Below are 17,262 nucleotides of genomic sequence, written 5' to 3'. Positions count from 1 at the left end.
TCCATCTGAGTCAGTGTCCCAGCCAAACTGTCCTGCCTGTGTCAATGGCATGTGTGAGATGTGCTATTGAAATTGCTCTACAGAGACAAATATCACACCTGCCCCTCTGCAGCATGGCCAGTTTCACCTGTGGGCTATCCTGCTGAACCATTGTCTCAGCTTGACATCCCACCTCTTCAGCCAATGTCACACCTGAACCTCATGCTTGGCCCTAAGCTTTCATCTCCTCCCGTGAGCTCACAAGGACACTGCATATGTCACAGGAAGATGGCATCAGGCGTGCTGGGGAAGGAAGGTTCATAGATTCACCTTAGATCATCTCTGAGCTCTGCAATACCACAGGCGGTTACATTTCACCCAGTTATACCTGTATTGATCCCCGTAACTCGTGTTGGACTAGAGCATAACTTCCAGAATGGCATCCCATCTGGATTTGATGACATGAAGAAACAAAGGCTCCACCACCTATAATACTGGGCCAGAGAAACTGATGTAATGGGGAAAGAAGCCACAGGTCACTTCAGCAGCTGATTTAAATGCTGTTTTTAATAGAGATGCCCAGGAATATCTTCTGGGGACGGGAGAGTAACACAGACCCTTTGGGACAGCATTATTAGTACTCTCTATATTAACTGCCATCACCGTGCTGAGTGCTGTCACACAATACATAGCAATGCACAGACCCCTGCTCTAAATCTATACAGCCTAGGCTAAGGGAGAGGGCACTTGAATTCTATCATCCCCCCCTCCTGGACAGCCAGGCCCGAACAGGCTTTCAGTCACTAGTGAGATGAGTTTGACAGACTCAGCTTTCACCCTAAGGGACAGCTGAAGAGCAAAGGCTCTTGGAAATGTCCACTCCGGCCATCTCCAGGGCTAGAGAGCTGGCACAACCCGGGGCCAACACAGAAAGTCCTTTCTCTTGTTCTCTTTCCTCTTCCCTCTCCTCCCTTTTACTGCACATTCTTCTTCTTGTTCATGAACCTCAGGGCCACATTGTCGTATTCAGTTTCCCCAATCCAGTCTCCCCCTTGCCCGGCAAGCGGAGGCAGGGTGGGCATGGCCATCTTGGGCACAGAGTAGTCATCCCGCTGGGGGTTGTAGGGGTACTCATGACCCACTGGGTCCTCTGCAGTGGCCTGCAGCTTCCAGGCCTCCCCTTTGACCTCCTCAGGCTCATCGTACACGGTGTGGGCAGACAGGCCCTCGGGCTCATCATAAATGTGCTCTGGCTTGGTCTGAGTGGGTGGCTGGCTCCGCTTCCTCACACCCACTTCATCTATGCTGTCATACAGCACGTACGGGACCTCTGGCTCCTCAAAGCCGCAGAGAAAGCTGCCAAACTCTGTGGCCATCAGGGACTTGGCGATGGTGTCGAAGGGCACAGCATATTCAGACTCAGGTCCCTCTTTTGCCTCTTTTGCCTGAGCCACCACCTTCCTCGCCTGCTGCAGGGTCTTGGCTCTGCCCTGCAGGGGCAGCCGTAGGGAGTCACATGGCTCCGCGTAGGGCAACTCGGAGTCAGCAGGGGAGATGAAACTGCTTGTGGGCTCCCCGGACAGGGGGAAGCTGTTGGTGAGCTTCACTGATTTGCCTTTGGCTGGCTTCCCCTCCAAGCTAGACTCCAGGGAGAGGCATTTGGTGCTGGCCATGTGGTGCAGCAGGGATCCCCCAGCTGAAACCCTCTCCTCGCCATCCCTGGCTCGGCTCACGGTCCTCAAAGGAACGGGAACTCTGAGGGCATCGTCAGCAGGGCTGACCCACCGCGGCTCTTCTGCTCCAAGGCCCCTCTGCACGTTGATGGCTGACTCAATGACCTGGAAGATCTCGTTGCCCTGCGTGGTCTCAAACTCAAAGTTGCCTTCTCCAGAGGTGCATCTTCGACCAGCTTCGAAGGAGAAAGTCACCTAGCACGGGTGCAAAACCAAGCAGGGTCATATCCCCAGCACTGTGTGAGTACAGCAGCCCCTGCCACATTGAGGATAACAACATACTACAGCTGCTAACTAACTCTCATTGCTTTCAAGTGCAAAAGGCCTATGCTAGTGACTGAAGGCTCTAGAATCAAATCCAACTGATGACTCATACTGAGGGCTGTTATACCTGCTCCCCACATGGCAGTATTTGTGCCCCATGGATAATTTTCTCATCTAGCTACCTGATGTGTTTGTTCCCAAGAAAACTCTCCTTGCCTGCCTTGATGTGACCTATGCAAGAGGGACAAGTATGTCCTGACACAAAAGGGGGCTCAGTCTCCCTGCAGGAGCTCTGGCTTGTGCAAGGGGGATGTCACAGCTACTCCAGTCCCTGCCTCCCCCAGCAAGACAGTGCACATGTATTATCTTGGAGAAGCTCATAAACTACCCCAGTTTTAGCAGGGTGCTGGCTGTGGGGAGAGCTTCCAGCTCCCAGTAGGTGAGGCTCTAATGAGCAGGGCAGGAGCGCTGGCTGTGGGAAGCACTCACCTCCCAGGTACTGGCAGAAGGGGCTGCAGCAAATGGCATGTGAGTGCCAGCTGACAGCTACTCCTGGCCCAGTCCTTCTGACAGGAGGATGCTTGACTTTTAACAAACTTCCTGCTCTGATAGCCCCCATCCCCACCCTTCACATCAGAGGAGCTGTTCCCTCCCTCTGGGTCTGCATTTACCTTATCCCGTCCAAATCGCCGCAGGAACTTATACGGCCAGGTATAGAGCATGCCCCCCGTCTGCAAGTCCTGAAGCTCCAGGGCCTCCTCCTCAGCTCGGAGGATGAAGCTGCCCCAGAGGCGGCAGCGCTCGGTGGCCTCCGTGGCCCTCACGGTCACTTGGAACTCCTTAGTGGCCGTGGCTGCAAAGGAACACATGCTAGAGGTGATCCTGCTGGCCACGCTGCAGCTCACAGCCCTTCCGCACGGCACCTCGTGAATTTTGCATGAATACATGAGCTCCCCAGGTCTCCCTCATGCTGTCAGCCCTGCTGCTGGGAGACTGCGGCTCAGCAGCACGTACCCCAGCAAGCCTGTTATCTGCTAATGTAGCAACGCAGAGGTGGGGGGGGTGCAGTTACCATCAGGCCTGGCTGTGTCCTACATGACCAGCGTGGAGTAGGACATGCCACAGAAAATGCAGCTGAGCGCTCAGCCTGACAGGGATCCAGTACGGCCCAAGTTCATATGGGCCAGTGGCACCATCATACAATGGTTAGACTGGGGATGATGGCATGTGGCATGGTAGGTGGCTTACCTCACAGGGGGTGAGGGGCAGGTGAGAGGCTAAAGATCAGGGAATCTCCAGCCTTCTTGAGAGCTGATGGGTATTAGTGAGGTGCTGCCAAGAGTTTCCCTCAGACTCAAGGAGGCTTTGGGACCAATTCATCTGCCTCTGGCTCATTCCTGGGGCTCCTCAAAACCCTCTTAAAAGGCAAATGCTTTTCCCTTGGGATGCACAGCACTCGAAAGCTTATGCTCAAATAAATTTGTTAGTCTCTAAGGTGCCACAAGTACTCCTGTTCTTTTTTCAGAAACGTCCCAGAAACTTCCCCTCTCCCCAGAAGGAGGGGCAGAGAACCCCCACAACCCCGGATTCCCCTGCAAGATCTTCACACGCAGAGTCACACTTGCGCTCCCTGTCCCAGACGCAGACTCACAGTTGTGCACAGACAGATGTGCATATGCAGACAGCATCTCTCACACACAAACCCACTTCCCCCATTTCAAACCGCCCAAGCTGAACGCTACAGTGTGCTCGCCTATCAGCTCCCCGCAGTTTGCTTGCTTGGCATCACAGCTCTGTCCCATGGCAGTGGATTGGAGACAGCACTCGCTTTTCAGTAGGAGATCAGCTGACTTGATTCCTCATCTCCTGTAGCACCCAGGACCTTGGGATGTTGGTAAAGGGCTTTCCAAGAACTCTTTGTTAAGAGATCAACAGTGCATCAGTGAGGGGCTGTGCCCCTAGTCGGAGAACCAGGCCTGCTATCTCTGAACTCCTCCATGCAGCACGCCCACGGACGTAAATTCCCCTCTCTTCCCCCTACTGCACCATCCTCACCCCGGCCCTGCGGTGTGACACTGCTGGCACAATGCAAGGTGAATTTTCCTCGAGATGAGCCCACCACATCCTTCCTGTTCCTGCCAAGGCTCCCTCAGCTTAGCAAGTGGGGACAAGAGATGCAAATGCTCCCGCTGCCAAGCCGCATACCCCTCCTGCTCAGCGCAGGTGCTGTAACAACCACGAGGCCTCACCAGGATCCTTGTGTCCCCCAGCTCTGCCAGAAGCAGAACATGGAGCATGTCACTTCAGCCGCCTGAAAGGGCCACAGAGCTGGGATCTGCTAGGGCTGTGCCCAGCCCTGCACTCACCGAGATCTTTCAGCAGCCACCGTGGGAGCCAAACTCTGATCCAAATGCACGTGAGATTCACACTGTGCTTTCAGCTGTGTGACGTAGGCACATGGATGGCAGACTTCCAAAAAGCCCACAGTGCTGTGATAAGGGGTGCGGGTGACTCAGGAAAGAATGCTCTCTCTGGGTCAGTGCCCTATGCTCTCGTGTGATGACGGAGGTGATGCGGCAGAGAATAAAGTCAGTGACTTAGCAGGGGGCACTCTCCCCTTGGAGTCAGTGCTGACTCCATTACCCCAGAAGGATTGGAGGAGGGGTGGGGGAGCTGTCCAATCTGTCTGGACCACACTCACCACCTGAGCATGGGATCTGTTAGAGAGGAGGGGGCTGATTCTTGCCTCCCCCTGGCGCTTTGTGCCATCATTCACAGCTGGGCACAGTGGGTGCCAATCTGGAATTCGCCACTCAAACCAGAGCTCACGTTTGGCACTCACTTTGCCCAAGTGTAAATGACTCTACCAGGTGAAAGACAGAGGAGAAGCAGGCCCATCCTCCATCTTTCAGAAGTACACAAACCCCAGGTCCTGAGCCCAGGGCACTTCCCCCAAGGACAGGGATATTCTAACCCAGTGTCCTGTCCAAATTCCAGTTTGGCCAATTACATCCTCCATCTCCCTACATGCTCCCTGCAGTTTCAACTGGATCCTGCTTCTTCTCCCCTTCCTGTCTTAAGCTGCCGGGTAGGGTTCCTGGGCCTCTATTTACCAGCTGCCAGGTTCCACCCTGGAGGCAGCAGCATTTCAGCGGTTCTTAGGTTATTGGTTTGCAAAGAGCTTTGTGAGGGAAAATCCTAGGCATGGTATTTATTCTTATTACGAGGCCAGCTCCCCACTGAGAATGCAGGTCAGCCGCTCCCCAGCGCCATGCTGGATGCCGGCAGCCTTGGGACACGACTTGCACCCCCACTCCATGTAAAACAGCCCTCTATAGCCAGGGCACAGTCCAGGCAGCAGATCTCCCCTGCTGTCCTGCCAAACCAGCAAGACCATTCCCACTTCCCTACCACCTGACTTGCCCCGAGTTCAGCTCAAGGCAGGCTTGTCTCCTGCAGTAGTTTGCGAAATGCGATGCAGCTCAGCACAATCTCCCTGTGGCTTATCTGCTCCCTGCAACATGCCCCTTGGCCCTCTCTGAGAAAGAGGGAGGTGAGTGTGCTGCCTTCTCACTGGCTGATAGGAGAGCAGATCAGCATCCTCCAACGGCAGGGACAGGCTATCCCATTCTCCTTTAGAGGGTGGATAAAAAAAAGTGACTCACCATCTGAAGAAGCCTGAGACAGACACAGGCTGGAGATGGGACCAAGGGAGACGTGCAGGCTGGATCAAGACACTGGGCCAGACTCACCCCTGGATTTACATCAGTCATGAATTTGGCCCTTTGCTCTCAATTCTCTGCCAATGCTGTTGTTTAATACTGCAGACAAAAGGCTTCCTTGTGTGTGTGTATGTGTGAGAGAGAGAGAGAGACTGCGCCTGCTCACACATATGTACATGGATGTGAGTGTGCCCATGCAAGTGAGTTTGTGTGTTGTGATACAGCATGGCCAGAGGGCAGCATAAGAGTGTTAGCAGGGGGCCTTATTCCCTGCCAAGGGAGGAAGGTTTGCTTTAGATTAACTAGAACAGCTGTGGCCAATTAGAGCACCTGACTCCAGTTAGAGCACCTGACTCCAGTCATGGGATATAAACCCCTGCTTCAGTCAGACAGGGGGTGGTAGTTGAAGGAGAAAGGTTGGATTGGAGCAGAGTGCAGATTGCAGAAGAGAAGAGTTTGTCCAGAGAGAAATAGAAGGTTTGGAGGAGTGCTGCGGTGGATTGGGAAGCCCAACAGAAACCCTAGGTAAGGGGCACCAGGCTTGTATAGAAGAGAGGCGAGAAGCCCTTCACAAGCTGACGGGTATGAGAGGGAAGTAACCCAGGGGAAGAAACCGCTAGTCAAGTGGTTCACCACAACCCCAGGGCCCCTGGGTTGGGACCTGGAGTAGAGGGCGGGCCCAGGTCCCTCCCTCTCCACTCCCCTCCTCCAAGGACACTAGGGGAGTGATTAAGAACTGGTTCAGAGGCAAGCAATATCGCCCTGAACCTACCCCAGAGAAGAGAAAGCACGAGACCCAGCAGAACAGTACCGGCAATTTGCCACAGTGTGCGTTTGCATGTGAGCATCCCCAGGTGTGCAAATGTGCAACTGTGTGCATATACATGAGCATGTGAGTTAGCAAGTGTGCTTGGCATGCCTGTCCTCAAGACAGGAGCAATGCCCTGGAGTGCGGGTGATTTTCCTTTGCCAGCCACCCTATGGGTTCCTGTAAGGCAGGGACTGTGCTCTGGGAGGATTAGTCTCTGCTTCTTTCCCAGCTGTCCGTGGGGCCTTCCACTTCCCTGAAAGGGTCCCAGATCCATTACTCAGGTTGCCTGTGACCTGAAGAGGTTGCTATGTTGATGATCGAGCAGGATGTTCGCAACAGGCCTACATCTGCAGGTCAGTTGGTAAACTAAGCCTGAGCCAAGTATGTGTGACACCAGCTTTGTTAGCTCCCCACATGCCTTCCTAGCAGCACACAGGAGGCGGCAAGACACAGAGATGAAGGCAGAGGGAGAAAGTGCCCCTTCTGGCCCCTGCATTTCAACCCTTTCCCTATATAAACATTCCCAATCAGAACACTTGGCCCTCAGACAGGCCCTTTCCTCTGAGGATCCCTGAGCTCTGTGCAGTGCTTCAGTCACATTACCCTCATTGCACGAATGGGGAAAGTGAGGCATAGAGAAGCGACTGATCCACAGTCATCCTGCAAGTCAGCAGCATAGCCAGAGCCTCAATTTCTCTTTCCACGTGGCTGCCAGCTGTCTCATTCTCCCACCCCACGCTCCTCTCCCTTCACTCAGATCACCCAGCCCAGCTGTGCTACGTGGCATGCAGGGTTGATAGCCTGTTCCCGTGGCATTGTGGGAGTGGATGCAGGGTTGAGGGGCTCTCATGGGAAATGGTACAAGGCCGACAACGGTTCTAAGCGCTCTGGACAGTTGCGAACGGCCGGTTATCAGAGCAAGGCACAGTTCTACCAAACCACAAAGCAGGAAGCACAGGAGGGCTATTTATGAAGCTGATTTTCCATTACACTTCTTGCAAAGAGCAGGGCTGAGCTGTTGTTGCAGCCATGTTCCGTTTCAAAATTAGCAGCATCGCTCACCTGGCTCATGGGCTAAGGCTCCAGGTTTAATCTTTAACTTAGCACAATGGGCTCCTGATCTGTGACTAGGGCTCCTAGGCAACACAAATAATCATAGCCAAGTGATACTGACAAAGGTCTCCTCTGAGCTCACCGTTATATTCCTTTCCTTCCTACTTGGGTACAGTGCAGTGCTCCAGTGAGCCTGGGATGGTGGGCCAGGGAATTTCTCCTTCCTGATGTCTGTAGCTGCCTTCCCTCTATCTGTCAGGGTGAAGCTTTGCACACAAGTTCAGCATTACCCCTTTAGTTAAACTAGTGCAATTATGTGGCCTGGGAAAACTCCCTTTGTTCTCCCACTCCTGGCGGCTCATGGCTCAGAGGGGCTGGGACCCACCACCCTGCATGCAATCTGGTACACGAGTGCAAAGTGGGTGTGAGCATCTGCTACTATGACTGGGTAGGACCAGACCTCCAGCTGGCAGAGAAGAGGAAGTCAAGGGGACTGTGCTGACTTAAACTATATGAGGTTCTGTTGCCATGGCCTGAGACGCGCTAGCAAGAACTGTGTTCAGAAACAGTGATCAGGAAGAACGACATGTGTGAATGGGTCTCCAGCACCATTGCTGCTAAAGCAATTCAGACACAGTCTCCCTGGCCTGGGCAAATCCCAGGACCGTGTTCTGAGAACCATGCTACGGATTCTCTGAACATGGCTGTAACTGTGGCTTCAAATGTGGACACAATTCTGATTCTCTGCAGCTAGTTCTGCAACAGTTTCGAGTGTGTTCCCAATTCGCTGAGGGGCACTTGGACCCAGAGGCTGGCTGCAGGCTTCTGGTGTCTAATGAAGTCACGTTCCCCCACGCGAAGAGTGTCACAAGCAAAAGCTTGATTCCCAAGGGAAGGGGGTGAAGTAGGAGATAGAAACAGGTTAGAAGACCCCAGAGAATAAGGGTCCCCCAAGAGACCAAACATGTCACAGGGTGTGAGACTTGGGGAGCATTGCTATATTCAGCCTCATCATTATGTCAATTTGCTGCTTGGTTATGAGTCAGTGGCATGGTGGTGGTGATGTGAATGAGGTGATGCTGATGGTCCCTAGATCTCTAGGCTGCTGGTTTTAGCCCCAGTTAGGTCAGCTATGCAAGTAGCAGGAAGTTGTTACTCCATGAGAGCTGGTCAGTAGTGGAGTCTACTTAGAAATGGGACCTGGTGGGTTTAAAAGGCAAAATGTGCCAACGTGTGCACTAGGAGGCAGGTCTGATTGCTGATAGCCTGGGAACTGTGGGGTTAATGTGGGGCAATGCCATTGAGTCTGCCAGTATGCAGAGGAGAGCAAGGAACAAAGGGGCATGTGGCAGCCAAGCTGGGGCTGGTGGTGAGAGATAAGGGGCTGATCCAAAGCTCACAGAAATCAATGAGAATCTTTCTATTGATTCCATGAGCTTTGACTCAGGGCCCTAGGGCTCTGGGATATTAAGCTCCCACCTGTGTGTGCGACTGTCCCCCAGAGTAAGTACAGGGCTGGCAGGCAAAGGAGAGGGCATGTCCCTTTTTGGAAAGAGGAGGCATGATCCTACATTTCCCATCAGCCCCAGCAAGAGCTATCGAGATGTCTGCTCCTCTGTAAGCACCCAGCAGGCTCAGGGATCGTGGCTGAGTCACACTTGACTGTGGTTTCGGATTCCGCCAAGGCAAGGAGTTATTACTCCATCACCCTCCTGCTGCCCCCACCCTCTTCCTTGCTTCCCCTCAGAAAGAAGAAAGCAAATCCACTTCAATCACTTTGCTGGGGCTTCATCTCTGCTGTGCCCTGCCTCTGCCCCGCTGTGCCCACTCCACTCATCTGGCTGGCTGGTAGGCTTTCGCCACACATCGCCTGTCTCTCTGCAGACACACATATTCATCCTTATACCCACACCATGCACATTCAACTACCAGTCTATCTGATTTCTCTCTCTCTCTCTCTCTCTCTCTCTCTCTCTCTCACACACACACACACACAAAACTGCATCTATTTACCTGCCTGTTCATAGCGGCTCCATCCATGTCTCTAGGTATCTCATCTTCTAGCCTATGAGTTCTACAGAAGTGAACAGACAGGTCCAGTCTCCAGTGTCTGCTGACCCAGCGCCTTCCACCAGAACTAGATGCACTTCAAACACACATGCACGCACGCACATGCAGAGCCAGGCTCTCTCATTCTCACCCTACCTTTGGCCCTCGAGCTGTACAGGGAGTTCTCCTCCATGGATAGCGAAACTGAGTGGCTGTCCTTCCCCACTGCTGCCTTCTGTTCATCCCTGCTCCTCTGGAACCCGCAGGGAAGAGAAATGGATGAGCATAGGGCAGCCCAAGTCCAGCCATGCTGATCTGTGCCCATGTGGTGTCTCCTCCCCAGCGCTGAGATCCAGATGCCAGAGCTGATAGAGAGGGCGTCCCCCTTCCTGCAACCTCATCTCCCAGTGCCTGGGGCTCTTTGTTGAACTGCCAAGGCTCCTCTCGCTCCCCAGACCAACAGGGGTTTGGAGACCCTGTGAAGGACACAGGGGATACCAGAGCTGGCCTGAGAGAGCACCCTGAGGACTCTGAGAAACACTTCAGCGTGTCCCAAACCTCAGTACTAATGGGCAAAGCTGGGCCATCCATTCTCCCTGGTACCCTCCAACACCCACCTCCATGGAAACCCCAGCTCTTGGAGTCCCTGATCTCTCCAGGGCCCCCTTCCTCCTAGATCCTTGGTGCCCAATCTTTCCAAGTCGCCCACCCCCTAAACATCCCCGTCCAGATCATTGGCATCTCCCTCACTTCTAAGGACCCCTCCATATGCCCCCATTGCTTTCCACCACCACAGGGAGCACGCCACCACTCTCACCGCAAAGGCCAGATCGCAGAGGGTGAGGACCCAGTTGGCCACCTCGGTGCTTTCAGCTGCCAGCAGGTAGCGCTTGTCCGTGGTCTCCAGGATGAAGGCGACAGTCTCCTTGGGGCTGCTGGTGTCCCCATTAGCCTCAGCCACATGCACACAGTTACTCAACTTGATGAGTTTCTTGCCACTCTCAGCCTTCTTGGGCTTCTCGGAAGTGGGAGGCCCAGAGCCCTCAAAGAGCTCCAGATGGGCACAGGAGCAGGCGCTCTCCCGATGCAGCACTGCCCAGAACTTCCTCCATTTCTGACCGGGGGGAAGGAAGCAAAATGAACAGAAACATGCGGGTGTTAGTCAGCAATGCCTGACTCTCATGCACTAGCCCAAGGCTGCAATGTCTGGGCTGTAAATGGTCTCCCGGGGACAGCTGGTTTGTTTTACATGGAAAACGAAAGCCATTCCCATGTCTTCATGGCAAAAAAACAGTTGTGTTTTTACATCAAGACGGACCTAGAGCCATGGACTATTTTCACTGCAATCAGAGGTGTGTTTGCATTGATAGCTAGCTCAATGCAAACCCTACGGGAGACAAGCCTCCCGCAGTTTTTACCTTGGTGTAACTAGTGGAGTTTAACCATATATCAGCATAAACTGAAGTGCCTTCTCTCCACTAGGGTTTATCAAAGCAAACCCATCTCTTATTGCAGGGATGACATGGTCCATGTCTCCACCCTGGAGTGCTGTTTTAAAAAGGGCCATGAGGGTAACAATTTCAAAAGCACCTATGCCTTAGGAGTCCAAATTCCACTGCAACAAGTCAACAGGATTTGGGCTCCTAAGTCACTTAGATCCAGATCCTCAAAGGCATTTAGACACTTAACTCCCATTCTGTGACTTAGAGGCTTCTGAAAATTTTCCCTTAAGTATTTACTTTTAATTGGCTCCTGTAAACATCCCAGACAACCCTCAAAGACACTAAGACTCAGGGTGCATCTACACTACTCGTGGAAGTGAGCCTCCCAGCCCCGGATGACAGATTTGGGCTTGTGTGGCTCACACTATCACATTAAAAATACCTAGGTTGAGGCTACAGAGGTCTGAAGCCTAGGGAGGGGGGCTGGCAGCAGAGCCCAAGCTCCAGCCCCAGCTGCAACTTCAAACTGCTATCTCCTGTCTTCACAGCTATTCTTAGCACTGAAGCACAAACCCTGTGAGCCTGAGTCTGTTGACCCAGGCTTGGGAGCTCGCTTCTTTGTTGGTTGCTGGCTGTGTAGCGGTACCCTCAAAGGGCTGGTCTAAACACACATATGCTAGACAAAAAACACCAACACTGGTTTTCATTCAGACCTTTTGTTGTGTTGGTGCAGGTTATGTTAGCTTGAAGGGCCAGAGACTCCACAAAGTCTGCTGGAGACTTCACTAGTGCTCTTGATTTTATGTGGAAGGAGCTCAGATACTGTAGTGATGTGCAGCAGGATAAAATCCTTTGATAGATAGATAGATAGATTAGATTAGATTAGATAGAGGGGGTGTATGGAGATAGATGAATAGATAGATACTCTTTACCTGGACTCAGAATGGTTATACAGATAGCTATGTGTACATGCCCTGAAATGGCTCTGTCAGAAATACTATTGCCAAGTTGACCTGCTGAACTGCTGCCAAGACAGCAATTTCGCCCTGCAAATCATAGAATATCATAGAATCATAGAATATCAGGGCTAGAAGGGACCTCAGGAGGTCATCTAGTCCAACCCCCTGCTCAAAGAAGGATCAATCCCCAGACAGATTTTTGCCCCAGATCCCTGCCATTTGCCAATGTCCTTGCTAAGGACCAAGACCTGAGTCTACTGAAGTGAATGATGACAGAGCTGTAGTTGAGTTCAATGGCAAAAAACTTGCCCCAGTAAGATTTCTGACCCAAACTGTAAGAGTTAATGGATTAACTGTTTTTAAGTAATTACCTCCATTCTGAGATATTAGGAGGGGAATAGGGTATGTGTGTTCATTCATAAACAGACTCCTCTCAGCTGCCTTACTGTTAGCTTCTGTAATTTAAATATCCTGTGTTGATAAGAAACTGCTATTCTTTCAGAAGTGTCCTCATCTCATAGTTTTTATTATGAAAGATTATCCTCTCTAGACAATATAACTACCCAGAAAACTAATTCTGTTTTACAAAAATTTTCTAGGTTTTGAAATCTGTTTTCATTCTGAGGAGGAATAAAAATTAGACCTTTTGAAATTTCTTAGGAAGAAATATGAGCTAGAGAGAAACCCACTCCAGAACAGCCAGCAGAGAGGGCACTCGCCTGAGCTGTGGGATACCCAGGTTCAACTGACTACTCTAAATAACGCTAGCAGGGACTTGAACCTGAATTTTTCACATCCCAGGAGTGTTACCTAACTACCAGCCTATAGTGTCAATCTCACTCTTGGCATGGTCCAATGAATATTTAGCTATACAAAGTGAAACAGCCCCAACAGAAAAGTGACTGTAGTCTGAATCAGGCAGAGTGCCTATGATCTCTCTCTCTCTCTCATTTTTTTAATCAGAAATTCCATTCTGAACTTGACAAAAGCTGTATTAAAACTTCTGTTTCTGAAAAGTTTAAATTTCAGTGAATTTCTATTTTTGACATGATGTTTGGGCTCATATTTCTTATATTTAGTCTTGGTCTAGAAGGGAGGGTTTCGGGAAAGCAGTGTCCTTTCTTAGGGCCCAGTTGATGCCTAAGTGCATGACCTAAAGGATCCTGAAGTGAAATGGACTCTTGCCATTGACTATCATGGGCTTTGGATCAGGCCCTAGATTGTTTCCGATTCTGTAAAAACAGGCAGACGTCACTGCATCAGGGACACTTGCATCATGATTTTGAAGCTAGCTCAAAAACCAGAACAGCTGAAGACTTCCTTTTTGTTACAAAATGAACGTTTAGATTCTGGAGAATAAGTAGGCAGAAGGAAATAGGGTCCAATTTACCTCCCCACTGTGCACCAGCTGAATCAAAGCCCTCACTTTAACTGAGAAGAACCTGACCTTTCTGTGTACATGGCTCTAGAGCGGTGCCAAGGACAATCTGCAATGTGCATATGTGGTGCACCAAACAGCTTCCCCATCTCCACAGTGTCGCCACAGGCTATTTGCTTGGGTTAAACTTTCATGAGGGGACAGCTGCCACAGGTCAAAGATGATGGTTATCTGGTATCGGGCCTGCTCTGCTCTAATGTGTTACAACGTCACAATCATCTTCCTTGGGTGGGGAGGGGAGGCCAGGATGCTCTGTCTAGCCCAGCCTTGGTGGTGGAGGGGTGTTTCACTGAGTGGGCGGAGAGCTATTGACAGTGACAGAAATAGCAAGGGTTGCAAACATTTGTTTGGTTATCTGCTAAGAAGATATGCTCCATCTGTGCTCGCGGCCTGTTAGCTAGGCAATCACACACACGGCGCTGACATTTGCAGACAGGGGGGTTACTATTCAATTTCACGTGTACATCTAGCGCTGGTGATTGGAATCTGCTGCTTAGCCACGAAACTGAAGCCAAAGCCAGGCAACCTTCCGGACCCTGGCCTAGAGCTGTTGCCAGTTTTGGCTGGACATATTCCTGAAGGTTTCATCACATGAGCTAATCTTTAATTAAAGATTCATATTTAATTCCTGGAGACAATCCTGGAGGGTTGGCAACCCTAGGGAGCCACTTGGAAATAGCAGAGGAACTCCAGCCCCCCTTTAGGCTGCCCACCCCCAGAGGGCTATGATTGTTTACTATGATTGTTTTGTGCAGTACTATGATTGTTTTGTGCAATGCAGACTCTTGAGGGCAGGGATCTGGACTGAGATCCTTTCTCTCTGGCTCCTGCAGGCAGCACACGGAAATGCCTTTCGGTTACCACTAGCATTGGCTACATTGATCAGCTGACCAACAGGAGAAAGAACCTGTTTCTGTGAACAAACCCGTGAGTTCTCCCATCTCTAAATGTGGTACAGGGGCCTAACTCCCTTCTCCTTCACGCTGGAGTAAAGCAGGAGTCACTCCATAGTTACACCAGTGCAAGAGAAAGGGGAAACTGAGGTTTCTAACTGTGGTGCAAAGGAGCATTTCCAAAGAAAAGGTCTGGGGGAAACAATCACCTCTCACTGTTCGTTATAGGCTAGACATTCAGCTGGTGTTAATCAGTGAACCCCAGGGAGCTTAGGCCAGCTGACACCCACTGATGATATGGCCCTATGTCTTTCTTTGAAAGCTAGGCCTGGGCCCAGGAGCCAAAGCCTGCACCTGGTTCTGAACTTCCCGGAGTCTAGGGGGATGTTGGACCCAGGAGTCCATTTAGGGCCCATCTCTATTAACAGTGCACTTCCTGCATGCCAGGGCTCACGCCCAGGTATCTAAGGGTACGTCTACCCTGCAATAAAAGACTGCGGCGCAGCTGCAGCTGGCCCGGGTCAGCAGACTCAGGATGCAGGGCTCAGACTTTGGAACCACAAAATTGCAGTATAGATGTTCCTATGAGACCCCACGGGGCGTAGGATCTCAGACCTTGGGCTCCAGCCCAAGCATGTACCCTGCTTTTAGCCCCACACGTCCAAGTCAGCTGACCCCAGCTCTGAGACTCAGTGGAGTGCAGGGTTTTATGGCAGTGTGGACATATCTTTGGGGGTCTCACTGTGAGTTTCCCCTGACAGCTCAGTTCCCACAGGATATGGCAGGCAGTGATCTGGGGTTTGAACTCCCATTTTGGTCTGGCTGCAGCATTTCCAGAGGAATCTTCCCAAGAACTAGCATGTGCTGCAAGCAGGTGAAAACTAGCTGTGCAGACTTCTGCTTTCAGGGGAGCTCTTTGCAACCTGAGCCCAGCCCGGATCCTTGCAACCAGATCATCTTGAGATCTGCCCAGAAACTGGGCAGGAAGTACAAAAGCTCCTAAAATGCTGCAAAGAAGCAGGGGAATAGAGCCAGGGTGGGGGAGAGCTAGGGGCGCCCCTGCAGCAGAGCAGGTGGGTGTGAGCAGAGATGCTGAGCACAGGGGAGGTCCTGTGACACTGTAGATCAGAACTGAGCTGAGGAAGCAGGGGTCTCCTGCAAGGTAGGAGCAAGCAGGGAGTGCAGCGTGTCTGGGTGGGGGAGCTCCTGCTGCAGTTGCAAAACAGCGGTGCTGGTTTTTTTTTAAAGCCCAGCCTATGTTTATGCCAATCACTTTCAGGTCTCTGGCAAGTTGCCTGTGTCAGTGCCATGAAGACAAATCCCTGCTGCCTTCCTCTTCCCCTTCCCCAGCATAAATTGTCCCTGTCTCTGTACTGAGAGTCTCAGGCCCTATATGCCTTGAGCCAAGAGACAACGAAAGCCAGAGACCTCAGCTTCTGCCTATGCCAGGGCTCTCATCGGGAGGGGTGTGACTCATTCCTGGGAGTCACCGGGCATAATGAGGGATTTCTACAAGAGGGAGGAAGATCTAATGAGCTGCAGCTTGTGCCCAGTTGAGTCACCAAGGCAGCAGATGGGTAGCAGAAGGGGGGATGCTGGAGGGGGCACATCACAGTAGGATCAATGGGGTGAAACTGGGCAAGGGACTGTTTAGGCAGAACATCCGGGGGTTCTTAATGGGTCAGAGAGTGTGAAGCAGGGACTCGTCTCCCCAGAGAGGCCCATACATAGGGCATTTAAACCCCTAGGAAACCAGTCTGGCTCTCTAACCCTACTGCCATTCCCAGCCCAGGTACAGCATAGCAACGAGGCCCCGCCAGGGATGAGGGGCCAACCCTGCAAACTGTCCTGCTTTGCAATAAGGCAAGATGGCGAACTAGGGGCACAGAGGCAGGCGCTGTCTGAGTCCAGGATGGAGGAAGCCCAGGCCCCAGGCAGGGCGTGGGAGGCCCCAGTCAAGAGCAGCTAGAGGCTTCAGGAACCAGCCTTCAGCCCCAGCAGAGATGCTCAAGTCGGTCCTTACCTTCCCGAAGGTTTGCTGCTGCTGGAGGTACAATAACCCCTGTTTTACAACCATCTCATCCATCTTCTATCAAGGAGCATCCTCTTGCACTGTCACACGCACTTTCCTCTCCCAGCCCTCTCCTCTATCACTCTCAATCTTTCATATCTCCCACCTCTGACCCATGCTTAGCACCTCTTCCTCACCTAGCCCACCCCACTTCTAGCTCCGGTTCCCTACCCTTCAGTTTAACTCATTCCCTCCCCAGACGCCTTCCTGCTTCTGCCTTGAGGGCTGGGTTTGTTCCCGATCTCACTTCATGAGCATGTGACGTGTGGCTGGGTTGTTTTTTTTTCCTAAACATATACGTTTCACACTTCAACTTCCTGTATTTGCGATCTTACCAAAAAGGGCAGCTAAAGACGCTGTTGTTGAGTGTTGCTATGTCCGCAGACAGACTGCATACTAACACACTGACATACAGTCAGACTGTACATGCAAACACAGAGATACACACACTGACACAGAGAGACTGTACGCACTGACACACAGATACACAGACACTGACACACTGAGGCTATACGCACTGACACACAGAGACACACAGACACTGACACACTGAGGCTATACGCACTTGCACACAGAGACACACAGACACTGAGGCTATACGCATTGACACACAGCCATTGACACACTGAGGCTGTACGCACTGACACACAGAAGCACACAGACACTGACACACTGAGGCTACACTGACACACAGACACACAGACATTGACACACTGAGGCTGTACGCACTGACACACACAGACACACAGACATTGACACACTGAGCCTGTATGCACTGACACACAGAGACACACAGACATTGACACACTGAGACTGTATGCACTGACACACAGAGACACACAGACACT

General features: G+C 51.7%; 1 protein-coding gene across 1 annotated transcript; it reads right to left on the bottom strand.

Moving 5' to 3' along the window:
• Positions 1-528: 528 nt before the first annotated feature.
• On the bottom strand, positions 529-16,659 carry DOK2 (docking protein 2). The gene is made up of 5 exons (XM_032800897.2): positions 16,367-16,659; positions 10,429-10,725; positions 9,768-9,864; positions 2,648-2,829; positions 529-1,907 (listed from the first exon to the last, which is right to left on the bottom strand). The coding sequence occupies exons 1-5, from the start codon at positions 16,427-16,429 to the stop codon at positions 954-956; spliced, it is 1,593 nt and encodes a 530-aa protein (XP_032656788.1). The 5' UTR covers positions 16,430-16,659; the 3' UTR covers positions 529-953.
• Between the last annotated feature and the right edge of the window lie 603 nt (positions 16,660-17,262).

Source organism: Chelonoidis abingdonii, chromosome 2 (genome assembly GCF_003597395.2).
Source record: "Chelonoidis abingdonii isolate Lonesome George chromosome 2, CheloAbing_2.0, whole genome shotgun sequence".
Classification (NCBI taxonomy): domain Eukaryota; kingdom Metazoa; phylum Chordata; order Testudines; family Testudinidae; genus Chelonoidis; species Chelonoidis abingdonii.
The sequence above is the reverse complement of the archived record's forward strand: the minus strand, read 5'-3'. Positions and strand labels throughout refer to the sequence as shown.

What these genes read in the sequence shown, in the direction of transcription:
- DOK2 (XM_032800897.2), bottom strand. Translation starts at nt 16,429, where the DNA reads ATGGATGAGATGGTTGTAAAACAGGGGTTATTGTACCTCCAGCAGCAG. An exon ending in GTACAGCTCGAGGGCCAAAG is followed by an intron (nt 2,830 to 9,767) that starts GTAGGGTGAGAA and finishes GTTCCTTTGCAG; the next exon opens with CCACGGCCACTAAGGAGTTC. An exon ending in GGCGATTTGGACGGGATAAG is followed by an intron (nt 1,908 to 2,647) that starts GTAAATGCAGAC and finishes CACCCGTGCTAG; the next exon opens with GTGACTTTCTCCTTCGAAGC.